The sequence below is a fragment of the Marmota marmota genome, unplaced genomic scaffold (assembly GCF_001458135.2).
Source record: "Marmota marmota marmota unplaced genomic scaffold, marMar, whole genome shotgun sequence".
NCBI lineage: Eukaryota > Metazoa > Chordata > Mammalia > Rodentia > Sciuridae > Marmota > Marmota marmota.
In genome coordinates, this window is record NW_026000174.1 from 22,776,762 (window position 1) to 22,799,406 (window position 22,645).

At 38.2% G+C, this 22,645-nt stretch overlaps 1 protein-coding gene across 1 annotated transcript in view; it reads left to right on the top strand.

The window, feature by feature from the left end:
- The first annotated feature begins 2,114 nt into the window (after positions 1 to 2,114).
- Znf143 (zinc finger protein 143) overlaps positions 2,115 to 22,645 on the top strand; it is a 61,960-nt gene continuing 41,429 nt past the window's right edge. Inside the window, exons 1-7 of the mRNA XM_048787916.1 lie at positions 2,115 to 2,251; positions 13,883 to 13,997; positions 14,516 to 14,608; positions 15,453 to 15,536; positions 16,250 to 16,330; positions 16,955 to 17,151; positions 18,735 to 18,809. Coding sequence (XP_048643873.1) covers positions 2,129 to 2,251; positions 13,883 to 13,997; positions 14,516 to 14,608; positions 15,453 to 15,536; positions 16,250 to 16,330; positions 16,955 to 17,151; positions 18,735 to 18,809 — 768 coding nt within the window. The 5' untranslated portion in view covers positions 2,115 to 2,128. The remainder of the gene's footprint in view (positions 2,252 to 13,882; positions 13,998 to 14,515; positions 14,609 to 15,452; positions 15,537 to 16,249; positions 16,331 to 16,954; positions 17,152 to 18,734; positions 18,810 to 22,645) is intronic.

Here is a 22,645-nt window from a genome sequence, read left to right on the forward strand (position 1 = left end):
CCCATTAACTTTACCACTGAGCTACATTCTCAGCCCTTTTGGTTTTGAGATAGGTTGCCCTAAATTGCTGGGGGTCTCAAAAAATTACTATCTGGTCTTGAAATCCTGCTGCTTCAGCCTCTGGTATAGCTGAGATTACAGGTGTGCACCACTACCCCCAGAACCTCTTATCCTTCAGCTGAGCTTTGGTTAAAAGGGAATCAATCTATCCATTTATTTTTTTGGTATTGGGAACTGAACCCAGGAGTGCTTTACCACTGAGTCATATCCCAGCTCTTTTTATTTTAGATGTACATGGACACAATATTTATTTTTATGTGGTGCTGAGGATAGAATTCAGTGTCTTGCTACTGGGCAAGTGTTCTACCACTGAGCTACAACCCAGCCCTTATTTTTGAGACAGGGTCTCACTAAGTTGCTTAGGACCTCATGAAGTTGCTTGGGCTGGCCTCAAATTTGCAACCATCCTGCCCCAGCCTCTCCAGTCACTAGGATTACAGGTGTGAGCCACCGGCTCCATTAACTTGTAAATGAGCAAAATCCTCTAGCATCAAAAAACTTTTTTTTTTTTTTTTGGTGCTGGGGACTGAATTCAGGGGTACTCCACCACTGAGCCACATCCCAAGCCCTATTTTGTATTTTATTTTAGAGACAGGGTCTCACTGAGTTGCTTCACTTTTGACGAGAATGGCTTTGAATTGGCGATTCTCCTGTCTCAGCCTCCCCAGTGGCTTTCATACAAGAACCTAAAAAGTAATCAGAAATATTTTAAATTACTAAAGAATGTGTTAAAGCTTAAATAAAATCCTATTTTCCTTCTAAGAGCGTTTGGGTACAAATTATGCATGTTTGCCTTGGTTAAGGTACACCTAAGCAGGAAAAGGGGAATGCTGCAACCCCAGAGTACAGATATGCACCAAAGCACTGTCTTGAGGGCTGGCTATATTTTAACATTTTTGACTTATCCTCCGTCTATTCCATAATCATCTGAAATGCAAGAAACTAAACATTATCCTACTCTCTCCGTTTAAGTACCCAAATCTGTTCAAGCAAGCCGACGTCCTCATAATCGATTCTACACCTGGCTTGCCTCATTTAACAAATATTGAGTCTACACACTTTATTTCATTTTTACTCGGCATGGTTTCCCAAGCAAATAATATTTACTCAATACCTCCTGAAATTACTAGTATTTTCAATGACTTAGAAAAGGAATGGATGAGAGCTACCACACATGAAACGACTTATTTGTATCCATTAACAGGTTTAGGGGACCCGATTGAATACTTTCCCGCACCCCTTTGACTTTTTCAGTTATCAACACACAAAAGGGAAATAAGATTCAAAAGAACGTAGCGACACCAATTCAGTTGACTTCAAACTTTGAGCCAAAAGTACAAAAATGAATAAATGCTTCCAGTCTCCCGGAGGAATCTTAGACTACCACCACTCTGGTGCCAAACTCCGCGGGAGTTTCCGGGGCAGAAGGCTCATCCTCCCACCGCACGGTGATGCCCCCGGCGACTGGAGAAGCGCAGGCAGGCCTGGAAGCCAGTCACCGGCACACATCAGGTCTCGGGTAAACGGCCTTTGCCCAAGACCAAGGGCCTCAATCAGCATTGAGAGCCCCCGGGGAGCGGGCAGGTCTCCCATCCTGTCCTATGCTTCCCCTCCTCTTCCCTCTCAATGGTACAGCATTCGGCAAGGGCTAGGCAAAGCTCATCTGGTCTCCAGAATTCATTCCAACAAGCCCACCGGGAAATCCCAATCCGCCTCTTCGCCCCTGTGGGGAAAATGGCGCCCGTCACCCTTTCTCCCTCCCAGGTAATCACAAGGACCAACCTCCCTCCCTTGCTACAAAATGGCGTCTCCCGCTGGAGCCCCGGAATCCGCATAATTAACTTGTCAGTGAAGTGGTGTTGGTCTGGGATGAGCGGTTCTGCCAACCAGTAAGACACAGAAACTTTGATTCCGCACTTTGCGCGAGCCACTCAGGCGCTGGCTGGAAGACCAACCTTGGTGACGTCCCAAGTTGGGGCGTGCCTAAGGGGGCGATTCCCTTCTGGTAGGTTAAATTTGGTCCAATTAAAAGCAGGGAATGCCCAGTGAGTGACGTAATGCCTGCCCAATGGAGGCTGGGGGCGGGCCTCAGACACGCTATGCGGGTTGCGGGGCCTGGGGGCCGGGCGGCTGTTTCCTGTCCTGGTGCATGGTGGTCGGACGAAGGAATTGTTGGAAAATTTTCTCGGAGGTTCGTATATAAATGTGTTTTTACCCAGTGTGCATTATTCTCCGCCCGGCCGCCGCCCTCAGCGCGGCGGCGCGGGCCCGCTTGGGCCCGGGCTCCGGCTCCCACTGCTCAACCTCGGCCGCAGGCCTTGTTGATCCTACGGCCGCCTCGGTAGCTGCGCCTGGGCAGAAGCGGAGTTTATTAATAACCCGCGGCCGCCACTCTGGGCGGCGGAGCTTTTCTAGCTGAGAACGCAACCCCCCCTGTCCCAGCGTGCGGCGCCCCGCCTGTTCCCCTCAGGGGACCGCCGAGGGGAGGGAGAGTGAGAGGAGAGGGTGGAGTCCTCGGGAACCTGGCGGCGTTTCTCGGCCTGACCTCGGCGCAGAGTCCCCAGGCGCGCCGGGGCGAATCTCCTCCGGCTGCTACGGGTCCACGGTTCACACGAGGGCCCAGCAGGGGCGCCTGCGGCCCGGCTGGCCGTGGGCCCGCTTGGGACCCTGCTTGCGGATAGCATCCAGAATTTCCTCCCACTCGGATCGCGGAGAGATTTCTTGTTTTCTTTTTGCTTTATTATTAATTTTTTTTAAAGGATTTATGAATCCTAACACCAAGTTTTAGAAATTTGTAACTTATCATTCTCTCTTTCCCCGGTTTTGACTAAAGAGTGAACAAATCATTATAACACCTTGTAATATTTTATTGTTTTGAGTTCATTTTTGTTCCCTCCTCTCTTAATTTTTTAAAAAATTTCCCCCACATTATAACGCTTTTTAAAGGGCACCGTTGTCAGCACATTATTTGAAGTTAGTTTCTGCCTTTGCTATGGAAGAGTATAAATTAGCTGCATAGTTAAGTGGGGGATGTAATGAAAAATTGTAGATTTTAAGATTGTGGTCGTTTTTGTCCTTAATTTTGCCAGAAAATGACGTGAAATCAGTGTAATACTATTTTTAAAAAAAAAAAAAAAACTAAGTACATAGTTTATTGTTTAAGAAATTTGACGAAACACCCCCAAATGCCAGTAAGATGCATAAATAGTTTTATCCTGGCATATTTTGACTATACTGTTTATACTAAATTGGTTGTCTAAAAATGACACCTCCCCCCATTAAAAAAAAAAAAACTATTGATACGATGCACATGCCTTACCTTCCACAATTTAAAGTGTATAATTAGCTGAGTTTTATTCAATTTATACACTTATTTAAAATATCAATCCCATTTATGTATCACCACAACTTTTTAAACATGTTCATCACTCCAAAAAGAAACTGTGATTCCCCACTTCCTCTCATCACCCCAGATTATGCCTATTCTGGTCATTTCATGTAAATGCAATCATAGAGGATGATTTTTGTGACTGGCTTAGCATAGTATTTGCCAGAATGTTATAACGTGTATTAGTACTTTATTTCTTTTTTTATTGCCAAATGGACACAGTCAGTTTTATTCACTCATCTGTTGATGGATATTTGGGTTGTTTCCATTTTTTGGCTATTATGGATAATGCTTCTGTGAACATTTGGGTGCAGATTTTTCTGTGGACATGGGGTTCAGGTGGGGAGTGTTATTGTTTTGCAGTGCTGGGAATCCAAACCAGGGTCTTATGTGTTCTAGGCAGGTAGGTACTTGACCACCAAAATACATCTGTAGTCTTTTTAAAAAATTTTTGAGAAGGGCCTCACTAAGTTGTTCAGGCTGGCCTCAAACTTGTGATCCCTCTGCCTTATCCATCTGAGTAGCTGGGATTACAACCATACCACTACACTGCGTTTGGAGATAGGTGTTTATTTCTCTTGGGTACATGTACTATAAGTTGTCTCATATGATAACTCTATGTTCAACCTTTTACGGAACTGTCAAACTGTTTTCCACAGTGGCTGTACCATTTAGATTTTTACCAGCGAGGTATAAGGGTCCCAACTTCTCTATATCCTTGCCACTACTTGTTATTACACCCATCCTGGTAGATATGAAGTGGCACATATTGTGGGTTTGATTTGCATTTCTCTGAATGCTAATGATATTGAGCATTTTTTCCATGTCTCTTATTGGCCAGTTGTATGTCTTTGAAGAAATCTACTTGGATCCTTTCCCCCATTTAAAAGTTTTTTTTTTTTTTTTTGGTCTCTTTATTTATTAAAAAAAAATTTTTTTTTTGTACCACATTCACAGTCCTTTTCATTTTTTATTTGGGAGGCACTTAATCACAAAGCCACATTCACAGTCCTTTTTATTTTTTATTTTCAGAGAGGGTCTCACCAAGTTTTTGTGGCCTTGCTAAATTGCTGAAGCTGGTTTTGAAATTGCCATCCTCCTACTTCGGTCTCCTAAGTCACTGACTGGTATTACTGGTGTCCACCACCATGCCCAGCTTCTTTTCATTATTGAGTTGTAAAGTTCTTTGTGTACTCTAAATAGAAATTCCTTATCAGATACATGATTTACAGAGTAACCTAAACCTTTTGCTAAGCATTGGGATATTGCTTAAAGATTCATTGTATTCTTCATAGAAAGATGACCTGGCTGGAGTGGAAAAAAGTAATTTATTATTTTAGCTGTTATTCATTGTTTACAGTGTGTGTGTGTGTGTGTGTGTGTATAGAGATAGATAGATAGGTGTGTGTGTGTGTATATATATATACACACACACACACACACATATATATATATATATAATGATCATTTGAGAAGAACTGTATCAGTCCTGATTTCATTACTTAGCTTTGAGGTTTTATATAGTGTTTTAGAGTTTTGGTAGGGGGTAGTGGTTAAATCTGAAGTTTTACCCAGTTCTGAATCTTTTTGCTCCTGGCTTTATTTCAGGACATAATGATTCCCCACCTCCATATTGGTGATTTACCCACTCTACTACTGAGCTACATCCCTAGCACTTTTTATTTTATTTTGCACTTTTTGTTTTATTTTGAGACAGAGTCTTACTTAATTGCCCAGGCTAGCCTTGAATTTGTGATCCTCCTGTCTCAGCCTCCCAAATTGCTGGGATTACAGGATCACTGCCACCACTCCTGACTAGAAAAAAAAATTTTTTGAAAACAGTGAATACCTTTCTTCACACTTTCTCATAAAACTAATCTTATTTTAAAACTGCAGTGACAACTCTACCCTGTGGAAATATATATTCATTAAAATGTAGACACAGATATATCCTTCCTGTCTATATTTCTTGGACTTAATATTCCATTTCCACTTATGTATACCACTTCACTGGCTAGGCACTGAATTATGTGATTAAGTGTTTTATATATGTACATAAACTTATAATCCTCACTACAAACCTACTACTGTTGATACAGTTACTACTTTGCAGGTAAACCAGCTGAACTTTAGAATTATTTGTCCACTGTAAGCTGAGACATGATCCCGTGACTGGCTCAGAAGCCCATTCTCTCAACTGAAATTCTCAATAACCTATAAGACTTTAATAAGCTACCAAATGCCCTCCTCTTTAACTTCTAAAATATATCTGTTGACCCTAGAATGATAATAGTATTTTGAAATCTGTACATAAAATGACATAACATACATAGCGTTATTTATATACATCTTTTTAAAAAATATTTATTTTTTAGGTGTAGGTGGACACAAAATAGTGCCTTTATTTTTATGTGGTGCTGAGGATCAAACCCGGGTCCCGCCTGTACTAGGCAAGCGCTCTACCGCTGAGCCACATATACGTCTTTAATAATAAATGCATTTGGGCTGGGGATGTGGCTCAAGCGATAGCACGCTCGCCTGGCATGCACGGGGTGCTGGGTTCGATCCTCAGCACCACATAAAAATAAAATAAAGATGTTATGTCCACCGAAAACTAAAAAATAAATATTAAAAATTCTCTCTCTTTTTTAAAAAAAATAATAAATGCATTTGGCTCTATAGACTCAGTTTTGAAAATACAGAAATTCATTATATAGTATGGGTATAATGATCATAAGAAATTGGAATCATTTAAATTCATGGTACTTTATAAACAATACATACACACAGCAGCATATCATACAAAGTGAGACAGTGAAAGAAAAGGAATAAAGATCTAATCTTTAATCTTGCCTTAGGCTATAACAAGCTATGACTACTTACAACTTGTATTTCTTTTTTTTTTAAATATATATATTTTTTAGTTGTAGTTGGACACAATACCTTTATTTTTCTAATGTGGTGCTGAAGATCAAACTCAGGGCCTCGCACGTGCAAGGCAAGCACTCTACCACTGAGCCACAACCCAGCCCCACAACTTGTATTTCTTTGTTCATCCATATTTAGAAAGCATATATTATGTGTCAGACATTCTCCTAAGAACTAGGAATTCAATGATGAACCAATAGACAAGAAATCCTGATATCATACAACTGAAGTGTTTGATTACAAATTCTCTAAGAGGCAAGAAGGAGATCAAGAGAGTGCTATGACAGAGAATAAGGGGTGTTGTTAAAATGTCACATATTTGAGATAGGAGGTGACACCTAACAATAAGCACAAAAGCCATCAGAAGAGTTAGGTGTATTCTAGGAAATAAAAGGGTCAGCATGGCTGTATATATTTATAATGGAGGAGGACAGTTGTTGAGACCTCTGACACATGATTATGATAAATTCAGATATTTATTGAACATATAGTCATAATTTTTAAAAATACAAAGGCCATGAGACACAGTAGCAGCCAGGTACAGTGGCACATACCTGTAATGGGAAGTTGAGGCAGATAGATCCCAAGGTCAAGGCCAGCCTCAGCAATTTAGCAAGACCCTCAGCAACTTAATGAGTTCTTGTCTAAATATAAAATTAAAAGGACTGGGAATGAAGTTCTGTGGTAAAGTACCCCTGGGTTCAATCCCTAGTACCAAGAAAAAAAAAAAGACAGTAGCATATAATAAGCTGTATCAGGTGGGCGTTGTATTCTCTCTCTCTCTCCCTTTTTTTTTTTTTTCCCAAAATAGAAAACAAGCTCGGCAAGCTGGAGCTAAACAGAATTTGAATGTATAAAGGCCAACAAATGATATAATTTTGTATAGATGAAGAGCTATGACAAAAAACACATGACCAGTGATTCAAAGTGATCTGGGCTATAAGCCAAATAACTGCAAATGCTGTAGCCCTTGATGATAACTGAGAGCTGGGTAGTGAGGGAAGGACACCTTGGAATTGCTAGTAAGGATGTGTGGAATAAAGACTCTTCTCTGTGTCTGTACTACCCTTTCTGTCTTGGGCTTCTACAGAATACCTACTTATTTATTTATATTCACATTTACCTGCTGAAGTTGTAGCTCAGCAGTAGAGCACTTACCTAGCACATGTGAGGCATTGGACTTGATCTTCAGCACAACATAAAAATAACAAAAAAAGGTATAGTGTCCGTCTATTTAAAAAAAAAATTCACATGTTCTTTTTGTGTGTGTCCCTAAGGCAGTTAAGTGCTTCTTTATTAATGCTTTTGTCTAGTTAAAAAAAAAGAAAAAGAAAAATTAAGTGACTGCTTTTATTTTAAAACGAAAATAATACACGGTGATTTTTTTTCTAACTTACAGGATGTATACAGTAAAAATTAAAAGTCTCTTCCCCATTTACCCTCATTGCCTAGTCCTGTTCCTGGGTGCAAACTATTTGAGCCCTTAAATGTATTCACAAGCTTGTGCTAATACTTATACATTTTTTAAAAACATGAATGCAATCATACCAGGTATACTCTGCATGTTGCTTCCCCTGCCCCCCCAACTTAAAATATATCTTGGATTTGCTTCTCTATGTTCCATAAAGATCAATCTCATTCTTTTTGTTGTTGTTTTACAATGTTGGGGCTTGAACCCAGGATCTTGTGTATGCTAGGCAAGCAGTGTACCTTGGAGCTATATCCTCAGCACCTCTCTCATTCTTTTTAATGGCTGCATATTTCACATATAGGTATCCTATATTTAACATCCTTTTGAAGGACTTTTAGATTTTTGACCATTTTTTGCTATTATAAAATAATGCCTCAGTGAACCTTGCACACTTTCATGACTGTTAGAAAAATTCCAAGAATCACTTAGTTGAATAATTGCATCAAATTTTTGATAGTTTGGTGTCATGTACAGTGGGGATTACACTTTGTGCTTTAATGACCTGTTTCCACGTTTCTTCTGCCATGGAGTTTCTTTTTTGTTTTGTTTTTGTAGTACTGGGCATTGAACTCATTGGCTGCTGATCTTCATTCCCAGCCCATTTTAAGTTGCCCACACTGGCCTCAAACTTAGAATTTTTCTGCCTCAGCCTCCTGAGTAGCCAGGATTACAGGCATGCACCACCATGCCCAGTTTGGAACTAGTTTCTTAAAGTACTGAAGATGACTAGGAATGTAACGTAGAGGTAAAATGCTCCAGCAGCATGCACGAGGCCCTGGGTTTAATTCCCAGCACCACAAAAGAATAAAACAAAACCCCAGAAGGACTTTAAAACAAACAAAAACCTCTCTATGTCTTCAATAACATGTATGTTGAGATGTGCATATACACACAAATAGATATATATATACACACATATAAACATATAAACATGTGTTTGTGTGTATATGTCTTTTTAATAGTTTGCCCATGGTTTAGGTAAAGATCTGAAGGTGAATGTTAGAAGATGAAATTACAAAGGTAAGTAGGTGCCAAATTGGAGTATTGCCTGAATGTCAGAAGATCTACAAGCAGTATGAGTAAAATATTAGAAGGAAGAAATGTTCAAATCTGGAAGCATTGTATCCTAGAATCCTTTGCAAGAATCTTAAGATTTTGCTCTACTTTAAAGGAACCCAAACTACAATGTGTCGTCCTAGGGATTTTTACAAAAAGACAATGCTGAAAATAGACCAATTCCATAGACCAATTCTCAGGAAGAAGATTTTTTTTAAGAGCTTTAGCGAATAAAAATGTGTTTCTGTGTTTAAACTAAAAACATTTAAGGTACATATCATTTTAATGCTTCCCTTCTTTGATTATCTTTAATTATCCCTCTCTTAAATCAAACAGAGGGTCTAGCATAATGTCAAATACCAGTAAAAATGTGGTGAAATTAGCATATTCATTATGTTGCTGGTAGCAAAGTGGTTGATACAACCATTTTAAAAAATAATGACAGGCAGGCTGGCAATGTGGCTCAGTGGTAAAGCATTTGCCTAGCATGAATAAGATCCTGGGTTCAATCCCCAGCATTTTGGGGGTATAAGATGACATGGCACACACCTATAATCCCAGCAATAATTTGGGAGGCTGAGGCAGGAGGATTGTAGTTGGAGGCCAGCCTCAGCAACTTAGCAAGACCCTGTCTTAAAATTTTTTTTAAATAATTAAAGGACAGGGGATGAAACTCAGCAGTGAAGCACCAAAAAAACCCCAACAAACCATAAAGAGGGCCATGGTAGAACACTTGCTTGGCATACATGAGGCCCTAGGTCCAATCCCCAGCTCTATAGACACACCATCACCACCACCCCTGCCGCCCCAGACATGCAAGTAATGATCACTGATTGTTATAAAAATGCTCATATTTTCTGATCCACTAAACTTAATTGTGGGAGGATTTTTTCTTTTTCTTTTTCTTTTTTTTTTTTTTTGAGTGGTACTGGGTATTGAACCTAGGGGTGCTCTACCACTGAGCTACACCCCCAGCCCTTTTTACTTTTTATTTATTTTGTGGGGGAGTGCCAGGGATTGAACTCAGGGCCACTTGGGCACTGAGCCACATCCCCAGCCCTATTTTGTATTTTATTTAGAGACAGGGTCTCACTGAGTTGCTTATCACCTCGCCATTACTGAAGCTGGCTTTGAACTCACAATCCTCCTGTCTCAGCTTCCCAAGCTGCTGGAATTACAGGCTGCGCCACTGCACCCAGCTCCCTGCCCTTTTTATATTTTTTATTTTGAAACAGCGTCTTGCTGAGTTATTGAGTCTGCCTTAAACTTGTAATCCTCCTGCGTTAGCCTCCTGATTAGCTGGGTTTACAGGCATGTACTCTGAGAGGTTAAGGATATAATCTACTCTGCTTCTCCAAAGACACTATATTTGTAAACATATTTACTGAAAGATTATTTTTAATGACAAAGTCATTTGTGCCTTATATTTAGTAAGAAAAATGTTAAATGGCTTATAAGAGAATTTAATGTTGTTTTATTTGTTTTTTGTGTTCATTTGGTGCTGGGGATTGAATCCAAGATCCCTCGAATGCCAAGTGCTCAGTCCACCACTGAGCTACACCCTGGACACCTTAATTTAATTTAAAAGTGATCACCAGGTGTGGTGGTGCACCCCTGTAATCCCAGCGGCTTGGGAGGCTGAGACAGGAGGATTGCAAGTTCAAAACCAGCCTCAGCAAAAAGTGAGGTGCTAAACAACTCAGTGAGACCCCAGTAAATAAAATACAAAAAATAAGACTGGGGATGTGGCTCAGTGGCTGAGTGCCCCTGAGTTCAATCCCTGGTAACCCCCCCCCCTCCTGCCAAAAAAAAAAAATGAATTAAAAGTGATCATTATTAAGATGTGTTGTCAATTTGGCAGAACTTATAGAAGTGAAAAAAGCTAAAGATTCTATTTTTAGGGATCGATTTCCGTAGTTATTAAAATTTTAAAAACTGAATACAAAATAATATCTCTAATTACAACACTGTAAAATATATGTATATATAGATAGCAAGAACTAAAGAAGAAAAATGAAAATATTTGATTTTAAACTATTGAGAATCATTTTTCTTAATTTTTTTTTTTTTTAAAGAGAGAGAGAGAGAGAGAGAGAGAGAATTCCAATATTTATTCTTTAGTTTTTGGCGGACACAACATCTTTGTTTGTATGTGGTGCTGAGGATCGAACCCAGGCCGCACGCATGCCAGGCGAGCACGCTACCACTTGAGCCACATCCCCAGCTCCATTTTTGTTAATTTTAAAATTTATTTTGTAATATTGTACACAAGAAAAATTTCAGTGGTATATAGAATAGAGTGAGATAGCTGGCCCTGTTATGGACTTGAAGAATGAGAATGGCACAAAGAGAACATAAAGAGATTATTGCAATAGTTAAGATACAAAATGAGGGCTGGGTATGTAAGTCAGTTGGTAGAGTGCTTGCATCGAATGCACAAAGTCCTGGGTTCAATCCCTAGCACCATGTACACACAAAAGATATGAGATGAAAAAGTTTTGAAGAGTGAAAATCATGGTGTTGGCAACTGCTGTCTTGTAATCAGAATTTAAGCCAAGGGTGGTGATGCATTCCTGTAATCCCTGCCACTTAGGACACTCAGGCAGGAGGACCACAAGCTCAAAGCCAGATTTAGCAACTAAGCAAGGCCCTTCTCAAAATAAAACAATTAAATTAAATAAAGACTGGAGATGTAGCTCAGTGGTTAAGTGCTCCTGAGTTCTAGCTCTAGTACCATAAAAAAATAAAATTAAATGAAAAATTTAGTTAAGGGGTGACCTGATAATTTTTATTCTGGGTGTCTCACTTTGATGAAAATAGGCAAATCCAGATGGCAAACCTCTTAGAGCAGAAAGATGAATTGGCAAACCTTAATGGTGGTAGGGAATGTGTTGTGTTTATTTGGGAAGAAACAGGATATATATACATATATGTATATGTGTATATATACACACACATATACATAGTTATATATACATTATATATATACACAGTATATATTTGTATAATTTTTGGCTTGTTTGTTTTTGTTAGTACTGGGTATTGAACCAAGGTCCTGGAGTCTTTTTATTGTGCACCTGTGATGAAACTCTTATGAGAAAACCCTTGCATATAAATTGTACTTAGATTTATAGTTTTTAAGGTAAGATTGTGGTGGTAAGTTACTATTTTTAGTATAAACAAGAGACTAAATGAAGTAGGAACAAATGTCTGGTTTCTTTGCCTTGGCATCTTATTACTTATATTTAATAAAACAATGCTAAAAATTTTTAAAATATTTTTAATTGTAGACAGACATGATACTTTTATTTATTTTTATGTGGTGCTGAGAATCGAACCCAGTGCCTCACACATGCTAGGCAAGTGCTCTGTCACTGAGCCACAACCCCATCCCCACAATGCTAAAATTTGTTTCTAGTATATTTAGTATATTAGATATACCACAACTGGTATATCTCCTAGTATGCTGAAGTTGTGTTCAATTTTTCACTTTCAGGTTTAAATTGATAATATGAAGCTTTAAAGAATCTAAATATATGAAGAAATATTTTCTACTTTTGTGTTTCATGTAAATAGAGTTATTTTCCACAGAGAGGATGTACCCAGTGCTTTTTAGATATTCCTTCAGTCCTCTGGTATGCAAGTACTTTACTCTGTATGTCTTAAAAATAGTTAGTGATTAAACTTCAAACATATTATCTACTACTGTTCTAGTGCCAGTAGATCTAATTGATTAAAGCATATTGTGGGATTTTTAAAAAGTTGATCTCTGAATTAATCTGTGCAAATCAGCTTTACCTTTCTGTTTCTTCTCTTGGCTCTATGATAAATTGGATGCATAACCCTGCTAACATCACTTTTATTTTGATTTAAGATTTTGAGTTCATCTAAGCAATCATTCTCATGAATAAAATTTAAAAGGTTATACTTTAAAAAAGAAGAAAACAAAAGTTTACACTTAAAATGCATTTATAATTAAATGCCACTTTTAGCTGTTTTTTAGTAGGGTTCAAGATTGTGTGTGTTTATTTGAAAAAAAGATTCTACTCCAGTACATACTTGAAAGCTTTTATAATATGCTCTGATTGTTCTTTTACTATCACTTTTTGCAACTCTGTACCTCAAAACTAATAAACAGGAGCTGGAGTGTGGTGGTGCACGCCTGTAATCTTATCGACTCAGGAGGCTGAGGCAGGAGGATCACAAGTTCAAAGCCAGCCTCAGTAATGGCAAGGTGCTAAGCAACTCAGTGAGACCCTGTCTCTAAATAAAATATAAATTAGGGCTGGGGATGTGGCTCAGTGGTTGAGTGCCTGTTACTCCCCCTACCACCCCTCGAAAAACAGTTAACATATGCAGTGTTCATCTTGGGGGATTTAAAGTACAATCTACTATTGTGAATTTTGAAATGGCTTTTTTTTTTTTTTTTGGTACCTGGAATTGAACCCAGGGCCACTTAACCATTTAGCCACATCCCCAGCCCCTTTTTATGTTTTATTTAGAGATGGAGTCTCACTTAGTTGCTGAGGCTGATTTTGAACTGGTGATCCTCGTGTCTTAGCCTCCCAAGCTTCTGGGATTACAGGCATGCACCACCACACCTGGCCAAACTGCATGCCTTTTAATAGAGCAACTTCAGAAGTGATGTTTGGAATATCAGAATCTTTTTTCTCTACTTCTGTTCCTCAGACTCCCTAGTCTCACGGAAAGCAAACCAGAGTATACTTACCATTCAGCTTTGTTCAGGTGTGCCCTTACTAAGTCATGTCATTAGTGCTACTTTCTTGAGGTATAAGACATACTTTTGTAGTTTTAATACTCTTACCCTGCATATTAAGTGAAATTGCATGTTATATCAAATATCACATACTGTTTACGTCTTTCAAAATTTTTGGGGCGGGTTCAGTAATATATTTATGTCTTTTGTTTTATATGTGTCATTGTTTATCCTCAAGGGACTGTATTTTTCTTCAAGGTAGAAAATGTTGTTAGCCCAGATAAATCGGGATTCTCAAGGAATGACAGAGTTTCCTGGAGGAGGAATGGAGGCTCAACATGTTACCTTGTGCCTCACAGAAGCAGTAACTGTGGCAGGTGAGCAGTCATATTTGAAGGGACCACATGAGTTTGGTAATATTATTTATCTTAAATAGAAATTTATGACACTGTATTTACTTCCCTGTAACTTAATTAGAGGTAACATAAACCTAGGCCTTTCTGAGGTTTTGTTTTGTTTTGTTGGTACTGGGGATTAAACCCAGTGATAATTAATCAGTCAATCACATCTCCAGCCTTTTTAAATTTTTATTTTGAGACAGGGTCTCACTAAGTTGTTGAGGCTGACCTTGAACTTGTGATCCTCCTGCCTCAGCCTCTTGAGTTGTTGAGTGTGCCACCATGCCTGGCTATTATGAGCATTTTTTTTCCCCCTGATGTGGGCATTGGGTATAGCAGGGCAGGGAAATATTTTTTAGTAAATGCTAAAAGAGATTCCATTTGGTCTCTAAGAATTAGGTAAAGCAACCTGCCTATTGCTAATCTTCATTTTTAAAAAAAATTAATCAGCATGCACATAATAGTTATCTAAAGAAAGTAATTTTGTTTTATAATAGATGGTGACAATTTAGAAAATATGGAAGGTGTAAGCTTGCAAGCAGTAACACTTGCAGATGGCTCTACTGCTTACATACAACACAATTCTAAAGGTATGTGCCTCCTAAATGGCCAGTTGGTTAGTACCAGCAATTTATAACCTTAGCATTGGAACCCCTAGCAACTATACCTCCTTCCCAGTCTCTCCTAAAGACACTAGATTGCTTATAATAATTTAAAATTATTTTTAACTTAAATTTTGATAACTGGATAATTTTGGGACACCCTTTTAGATAATAGGAAGATACTCTAGGGTATCAAATTTAGTGGGAGAGAGGAGGGAAGGGAGTGTGTCTGACCTGTTTCCTATTTTGAGCAAAACCATTCTTTTGTTTTTTAACTTTAAGTTGTTATTTAATGTGTTTATTAAACATAAGGGTAGACATTTGGTTTTGCTTTTGTAACATTGTCTCTAAGTTACTGTTTACTTTGCTCCAGGAAATAGCCCAATTCTAAAACTCCTTGTTTTTATGGGAACCTACTGAGCACAAATGTATATATACAGGGTCTGCATTCCTCCCAGGAGTGACAGTGACAACCAGCCTCACATACGCTGACGTACTGTTCAGCTTCCCCATAGTCAGGGTCACTGATTCTGAGTGGTTCTGAAAGGTACGTTGAGGTTCAATTCATGTAGCTTGCTGTGATGAGCCACTCTTCCTCTTGTACTTGTTTGATTGAAAATTGGAGGGGAGGAAGGATGGCTGAGGGAGGATTTTCTGCTTTCTATAGGATCACTGGATGTGTTATTGAATTGCCTCAGAACGTTGAGGGAAGAATCAAGATGAACATGAGCTTAAGTAGTGTATGTTTTTATAGTTGATATCATTTTGAAATTGTATAAAGTTAAAAAATTTTTGTTTGTGCTAATTTATTGGCTTGAATCTTTTGTTCCAGATGGGAAGCTCATTGATGGCCAAGTCATTCAGTTGGAAGATGGTTCTGCTGCCTATGTTCAACATGTGCCCATACCTAAAAGTAGTAAGTATTTAAGATGCAACACAGGAAACCTCCTGATTCTCTGATTTCGGTGTTTGCTGCCACCAGCTTCCTCATATTACCTAAATTTGGTCCTGATTTCTAGTCTGCCTTTTTTTGAAAAGGGAGATAAGTAGGTGCCAGAGGTAGGATCTAAAGACCTTTTTTGTTGTTGTTTTTTTCTCCAATACTGAAGATTGAACCCAGCACTGCTCTACTACGAAGCCATAACCCCAGCCCTTTTTAAAGAAATTTGAGACAGGGTCTTGCTAAGTTGCCCAGGCTGGTCTCAAACTTGCAATCTTCCTGCCTCAGCCTGTCAAGTAGCTAGGATTGTAGGTGTGCACCACTGCACCTGGCTTAAAGACCGTTTTAATGTAACCAAGACTGAGTCTCAAAGATAGTGGAAAGGAAGTTCTAGAAATTAGTGGGTAGCAGTCCTAGGTGAATGTGTCTATTGTTTGAAATGAATCCTACATTACTCTTTTTCTTCTTTTTTCCCCTACTTTCAACTCTCTTCCCCTCTTGTGTGTATTCCTAAAACAAGTATTATATTGCTTTTAAGTGCTTTCTCAAAGCAGCTTTATTGACTCATAAAGCAACTATAGGTTGTCATCATGCATTTAATAGCTAATTGATTGTTTTTTGCCAAGTTAGTTAATTGGAACATGTTGGAAAGCATGGGACCTAAATGTAAACAATTGTTTCTTGAGCAGGGGACAGTTTGCGTCTAGAGGATGGTCAAGCAGTGCAGTTAGAAGATGGAACCACAGCATTTATTCATCATACCTCCAAAGGTACAGTAACTTTGAAAATATGAAGTAAGGGAGAAGTGGGAGTATGGGAAAAATAATATCTGCTGAAGTATCGTCATGTGTAAAAATTGTATTTATCCTTTGAAGTTCAAGGCACCTGGCTTGCACACAGTTAAAAAGAGAAAGCTTTCTCACAATTTGAGCTGCCAGAAACCATTTGGAACAGTAAACACTATGGACTTTGGAGTCATAATTACATCAATTCAAATCCTGGTTTCTTTTTTTTTTCCCTATCTTTATTTTATTTATTTTTATGTGGTGCTGAGGATCGAACCCAGTGTCTCACACAGGATAGGCAAGTTCTCCACCACTGAGCCACAACCTCAACCCACATCCTGGTTTCTTTACAACTGATTTTGACTATTACTTGTTAGGTTTTTAAAAATTTCCTGGTTCCTAAGGAAAGTGACTTTTCTCAAATTCTGATTCCCATTTGTATGGTAGTAAATATACCTGTTTCATAGAAGTTTTTTGAGAATTAAATGAAATAACATAAAGCACATCATCTGGTGGTTCTAGTACTACTCAGTAAAAGTTTATTCCCTTCTTCTTTTAAATATGTAACTGTTTGTCAAACTTTAAGGCCTTTCTCTTCTACTCCTTCAGATAGTTATGACCAGAGTGCATTACAGGCTGTTCAGCTGGAAGATGGCACCACAGCCTATATCCACCATGCAGTGCAAGTCCCGCAGTCTGACACCATCTTGGCAATTCAGGCCGATGGGACAGTGGCAGGGCTTCACACTGGCGATGGCACAATTGACCCTGACACTATCAGTGCTTTGGAACAGTATGCAGCAAAGGTATGGTATTTTACTTCAGTACTGTCCCAGGTACAGCCTCTTTATTTTTCATGAAAAAAAAAAAAAAAAGTACACTTTATTGGGAAACTAGCAATGCAGAACCAAAATCATTCAACCTCAAAGAGAACTGCATTTATCTTAAAAAGGTGAAGTGTAAAAAGATATATTGGAAGAAAAAATGAGGGAATGGGGTAAGGACTTACAGAAAATAAATGAATTAGCAGGTAATTTACAAAAAGAGATATTCAAGGATGAGTGCTATAAAAGAAATAATAAAGTATAGATATGCCCAGCATGCCTATAATCCCAGTGGCTCAGGAGGCTGAGGCAGGAGGATCATGAATTCAAAGCCAATCTCAGCAACTTAGCAAGGCCTTAGGCAACACAGCGAGACCATGTCTCTAAATAAAATATAAAAAAGGGATTTTAGCTTAGTGGTAGAGTGCTTTTGTAGCATATGTGAGGCACTGGGTTTGATTCTCAGCACCACATATAAATAAATAAGTAAATAATCATCCACAATTAAATATATATATATTTTTGCATTGGGAAACTAGCAATGCAGAACCAGCAATGTATGTATGTGTATATATATATATATATATATATAACTATATATATATATATAGTTTGTTAGCAGTGGTAGAGTGACATTACAGAAATAGAAATATTGCAGAAATCCAGCTGAGCTTATATTCTGCAATCCAAGGCAGTTTGGGAGACCAGGCAATTTTCTTATTGTCCCATTCATGGAATTTTGTGGATCCTTTCTCTGTGACTCACTCATTATACGCACGCACGCGCACACACACACACACACTCACACTCTCTCTCTCTCTCTCTCTCTATATATATATATATATATATATATATACACACACACACATATATACACATATATATATAAATGTAAGTAATATATGTATATATAAATGTAAAAAAGGGCTGCAACAGTGGTTCAGTTCTAAAGTGCCGCTCAGTTCAATCCCTGGTACCAAAAAAAAAAAAAAAAGAGAGATGGACTGAGTTTTGATCATTGTGTAATGCTGTATGGCTATAGTTTCAGCTCTTTGGGAGGCTGAGTTAAGAAGATGTTTGAGTCTCAGAGTTCTAGGCTAGCCTGAGTAACATACAAAAACCCCAGCTCTAAAAGGGGGTGGTGGTGGGTATTTTTCCTGCATCAAACATATTTCTCTCATTTAATTTAAGTTGTTTTTTTTTCAATTTTTATTTGGGAAGTTTACACACATAATATTAATAATAATAACAACAACATCAACAACAACAAAACCTCCATGTTCTCACCTGCCATACATTACCAAAATGTAAAACATGGGGTAAGGATGTAGTTTAGTAGAAGAGGGCTTGCCCAGCAGGCATGAAGTCGTCCTGGTATCTGTCCCCCCACTGTAAAAATGTAAAGATAAGGGGCTAGGGTTGTGGCTCAGTGGTAGAGTGCTCGCCTTGCATGTGTGCAGCCTTGGGTTCAATTCTCAGCACCACATAAAAATAAATAAATAAAATGAAGGTATTTTTAAAAATGCAAAGGTAAAACATCTTTAAGCTTTATTTTATTCCTATAGGTGTCCATTGATGGAAGTGAAAGTGTAACAGGTACTGGAATAATTGGAGAAAATGAACAAGAGAAAAAAATGCAGGTATGTAAATCTCCTTTGTTATATAAGAATCTCTTAATGTTTTCTAAGCAACAATAGAGATCATGCTACTTTTCCAGGAAAATTGCACCATTTCAGAAAAACAGTATCCGTATTAGGACCAGCTTTCTCAAATTACCTCAGGCCCTAAGATTTGTTAGTGGTGGTAGAGTGACATTACAGAAATAGAAATATCACAGAAATCCAGCTTAGTTTGTATTCTGGAATCCAAAGCAGTTTTGGAAACCAGGCAGTTTTCTTACTGTCCCATTCATGGAATTTTGTGGATCCATTCTCTGTGACTCACTCATTACTATGACCTAATCCTTGCTATTTTGCCTTTTTTTTTTCCCCACCGACTTTCCTACCTCTATACCCCCTCCCTTCCCCTTTCTCCCCTTTGCCTTATCTAAAGTTTGTCCATTCCTCCCAAACTACCCCCCAATCCCCATTATGAATCAGCATCCTTATATCAGAGAACACATTCGGCATTTGGTTTTGGGGGATTGGCTTACTTCACTTAGCATTGTATTCTCCAACTCCATCCATTTACCTGCAAATGCCATGATTTTATTTTCTTTTAATGTTGAGTAATATTCCATTGTGTATACTTTGCCATTTGTATGTTTTAAAAGTTTCTTCTACTTCTATTCCCGTATTTTCCTTTTCAAATTCTGAAGGGAAGATCCAGACAAGCTAATCATTATTATTCATACTTAGCAAAACTGATATTGTACTTTTTGTACCAGACTGCTTCCTGGGCTGCAGATGGCCTGTGGCTTCCCTTTGATTCAGTGTTCACCCTTGGTCTAGTCATTGGCTACCCCTTGCTCAGGTAACACCCTATTAACCACCCAAGTAACCATCTTTTTTGTCCCCCTTCTTACTGGGAATTGGACCCAAGGCCTTGTACATGCTTGGAAAGCACTCTACCATTAAGCTATATTCCCAACTGTTTTTTTTTTTTTAATATTTATTTTTTGGGCTGAGGTTGTGGCTCAGCAGTAGAGTACTCGCCTAGCACACCTGAGTCACTGGGTTCAAACCTCAGCACCACATAAAATGAATAAAGATATTGTGTTCACCTACAACTGAAAAATAAATATTTTTTTAAAAAATTTATTTTTTAGTTTTAGGTGGACACAATATCTTTATTTTATATTTGTGTGATGCTGAGGATCTAACCCAGTGCCTTATGCATACTAGGCGAGCACTCTACCACTGAGCCACAACCCCAGCACCCCCCAACTATTTTTTAATGTTATTTTGAGATAGGTTCTCACTAAAATTGCACAGGCTGGTTTTGAACTTGTGATCCCCCTGCCTTAGCCTCCCAGGTAGATGGGATTACAGGTATATGCCTCTGTGATCAGCCAGGGACACGTTTTTGAGCATTAACATCACCACTTAATAACATTTAGTGAGATTGTTAGGGCTTATCAAGAGATTTTTCAGTTATAATACTAATAAACGATAAAAGAAAAGAATTACTGATATCTCTGATACAAGTTTGATGATTGAATGGCCAGTCTATATATTTAACAGCTCAAATGGTGCTACAGAGTAACAAGAATATAAATTTAATTTTCTGTTTACTAAGTCCATGAGCTTTGAAATTGTGTGATTCTTGGTAAAGTTTTCAAGTCTTGGAATTCACTTTCACATTTTATGAATGAGACTTAATATTTTTAAATTTTATTATGTCAAATTCATCTCAGCTAAATTCTACTGAAATGGAAACACATGTAAACGTATGCAAGAGATAGCTCAGTGACTTGCAGTGGCCTATTAAGTTTTCTTATTAGTAACTACCAAATGATAAGATATTTAAGCAGTAGAATCTTAGAATTTTTTTCTTTTGCAGTACTATGTTTTGAACCCAGGGGTGCTCTACTACTAAGCTATATACATCCCCTTTTCTATTTTTTATTTTGAGACAGGGTCTTGCTGAGTTGCCCATGCCGGCTTTGAACTTGTGATCCTCCTACTTCAACTTCCCAAATAGCTAGGACTACAGGCCTGCAACACCATGCTGCAAACATAGATTGGGGGTGGGGGGTAATGGAAATTAACCCAGAGTATTGTATCAGGTTATACATTCCCAGTCCTTTCTTCCTTTCTCCTTCCCTTTTTGTACTTTTCCCCCTCTTTCCTCTGCTTTCTTTTCCTCCCTCTTCCTTCCCTGCCTTCATCCTTTGCTCTCCTTTCCTCCCCTTTTCCCTTCCTTCTTCTCTTTTTTATCACCAGGGGCACTCTACCACTTACCTACATCCCCACCCTTTTTAGTTTTTTATCACTAAATTGCTGAGGCTGGCCTGGAACTTGCAATCCTCCTGCTTTAGCCTCCGAAATCACTGGGATTATAGGCATGTGTCACCATACCTGGCAACTGTAGAATATTTTTAAAGAAAGGAAGTTATAAGTGTGCTTGTAATTAACTAATATAGAGTGAGACTTAACCAAAAAATGAATGAATTTACCATCAGGCTTCTTAACCTATTAACATATATTATTATAAAAGACTATTAACATCAGTTGTTAATTTCTGAATCCAGAAACAGAGGGATTGAGAATTGCTAAGGCAAAAATGTCATTAAAAACTTCATTACCTTTTTTTTGAGGGAGTATCAGGGATTGAACCCAGGGGTGCTTAATTAACTACTAAGCCACCTCCCCAGCACTTTTTTTATATTTTATTTAGAAACAAGGCCTCGCTGAGTTGCTTAGGGCTTCACTAAATTGCCCAGGCTGGTTTTGAACTCATGATCCTCCTGCCTCAGCCTCCCAAGCTGCCATGTGCCACCATACCCCACAACTTCATTACTTTTTATCTGAAGAAATAAAACCATTGTTATTGGTACCAATAGACAAAATTATAGAAGACGGTTCAATAGAATTTTTTTTGACTACAGCCTTCTGTCTTTTTCCTTGCAGACTAGATCTGTGCTGTCCAGTATGGTAGCTACTAACCACACGTGGCTATTGAGCACTTGGTGGTTAGTTTGAATTAAGGTGTGGATTTTTAAGACTTATTATGAAAAAAAATGTAAAATATCTCATCAATAATTTTTCATATACATGTTGAAATAACACATATCCGGCCTATTATATTGGGTTAGATAAAATTAACTTTACCTGTTTCTTTTTCCCATTTCAATGTGGCAGTAGAACATTTTAATTATATATATGGCTTGTATTTGTGACTTACTCTTTTTCTCTTTAGTACTTGACCAAAACTTCCTGTTTCTCTAAAACAATTGAGTATCACATTTGAGATTGAGGGCCCAATGTATGGTATTAAAAAGCCAGGCTGCCTCAAGGAATCGTAGCAAATAAGCAGAACGTATAACTTCTGGTCTCATCTCTTTGTGCTCCTTCTACATTTTTGCTTATGAAGTTGTAGCTCTGTGTCTGCCTGAACTTTAAAGAAATTGATAGCTAAAGCAACAGATTTTCCTGTAAATAGTCTTGTTTCTAAGCTCTAGATTTTTAAAAAAAATTGTGATGTTTATAGTTTAGAATTTTTATTTCAGCTGTAACATGAAGATGTTAGTTGTGCCACTGAACTCATCTCTGATATGAACAACAACAAAAAAATTCACCGGACAAGGAAAGGCTTAGAGTACTTAAAGCAGTTCTCAGGTGGAGGCAGTTTTGCCCCAGGACATGTGGCAATGTCTAGAGACAGTTTTTTTGGTTGTCAACAATTTAGGTAAAACTACTTGAAACTTGGTGGGTAGAGATTTCCCCCAAAGGATAGCTCCACCAACAAGGAGTTACCCTCTGAAAATGTCAGTAGCACTGAATTTATTTTCAAGAAAAATTTTTTTTTTTTTTTT